We start from the raw sequence: 1,498 nt of genomic DNA, 5'->3' as shown, positions 1-1,498 counted from the left end.
TTAATAATCGATTAGTCGTCGACTAATCGACTAATAGTGGCAGCCCTAATTGAGAGTATTGAAATATGGAGGAGATGCTATTCCTAAACATTACTGATATTCCTGACACCGTAAAYCTTTTTCTCATGTTTTATATGTTATGCTTCCTAGAGCACCTTATTCCTCTGAAAGTCCAGGACCAGCTAATACCAGTCAAAAACTGCAGGTGGTAAGTCCAGTCCAGAAGCAGGAGTTTAGTTTAATGTCACTATTATCATGTAAATTCCCCAACAAAGCTGTAATTTGTTGGTATATTGTGTAGGAATTAGTTGCTGCTGTGTTTGCAGGTTCATCAGAACCTGCCGGCTTACGGCGCTGGGATCCAGGAGTTTCAGAACCGACTGGAGCGTCTTCAGATAGAACAGGCCAAGCTGGCAGAAACTCAGGCTAATGACAAGAGGTACTGCTGGAGGGCAGGGCTCCAGGTGTTAGTGGGTTATTATGAAATGTTTAATGTTTGACTCGTTGTCTCCCTCAGCTGTCAGAAGATGGAGATCCTGCTTCAGAAGATCACAACGATTCATCAGCAGTTCCGAAAAGACAGAGTGACTGGCAGTATGGAAACGCTCCTGACTTGCACCATGTTTGGACAGGCGCGCTTTTTATTTTAGATACATGTTTTTCAAGTTACATTTTAATTTCTGAGTTTTAATTATTAAAACCCTTCTGCAATTTCAATTTGACAACTATAAAATCAAATCAGCTCAGTTTTACTTACAAGTAAATTGTTATGTTTTTATTTACATAGCTAAAATAAAAATCGTGCCACTGTCCAAAACATTTGGTCTTATTGGTTGTGAAACATCTGAACCAATTACTTTCTATCACAGAGCTGCTCTATAACGATGAGCAAATCCACAAGTTTGAAAAGTGAGTTGACTGCTTTTTTTTGTTTGTTTTCGTCTTCGCAGCTGGTGCCCCGGCATCTGAACCCCTGAGTAATCTGTTGTCACTCTGCCTCTCCTTCCCAGAATCCACTTGTCCTCCCACATCAAGCGAGTAAAGTTCCTCTTCAGGGAAGAATGTGTGCAGAGATATAAAGAGCTCTTGGCTTCAACAAGGACGTGGAGCAGGTCAGACTACTGCCAAAACAGCTTTTTTTTTAAATTGGTGTCATTTTTCCAGCTGTGCTAAAAACTCAGATGCACGATTAAAACTTGTGAAAATCAAAATTACCTCTGGCTAGCAGGAGTAGCAGTCCTCTTTACTGTACTTTTATTCAAAATCCGTTTTTCCTGAAATTCGTCCTGAATTCCTTGTGAAACATTTAGACCGCTCTGTGTTAGACGGTCACTAAGCTTTGATGAGAAGTTTGTGGCAAAACCCCTGTTCTTTGAAATATTGTTAAAATCTTTTTTCATCTTATACAATTGTCTCTTGAAAAAAAAATGTAATTGTTGTAGGGCGATTATTTTAACAATTATTTTAGTAATCAATCAATCTATCAATTATTCTGATG

General features: G+C 38.9%; 1 protein-coding gene across 1 annotated transcript in view; it reads left to right on the top strand.

The window, feature by feature from the left end:
- Nucleotides 1–1,498, top strand: part of ikbke (inhibitor of nuclear factor kappa B kinase subunit epsilon) — a gene marked incomplete in the record, with an annotated part of 16,917 nt that overhangs the window by 8,397 nt on the left and 7,022 nt on the right. Inside the window, 5 exon segments of the mRNA XM_014002072.1 lie at nucleotides 151–208; nucleotides 327–439; nucleotides 518–594; nucleotides 870–909; nucleotides 1,011–1,112. Coding sequence (XP_013857526.1) covers nucleotides 151–208; nucleotides 327–439; nucleotides 518–594; nucleotides 870–909; nucleotides 1,011–1,112 — 390 coding nt within the window.

The sequence above is a fragment of the Austrofundulus limnaeus genome, unplaced genomic scaffold, assembly GCF_001266775.1.
Source record: "Austrofundulus limnaeus strain Quisiro unplaced genomic scaffold, Austrofundulus_limnaeus-1.0 Scaffold11, whole genome shotgun sequence".
NCBI classification, from domain to species: Eukaryota; Metazoa; Chordata; class Actinopteri; order Cyprinodontiformes; family Rivulidae; genus Austrofundulus; species Austrofundulus limnaeus.
Note: the sequence above shows the minus strand (reverse complement) of the source record. Positions and strands in the feature narration are given on the sequence as shown.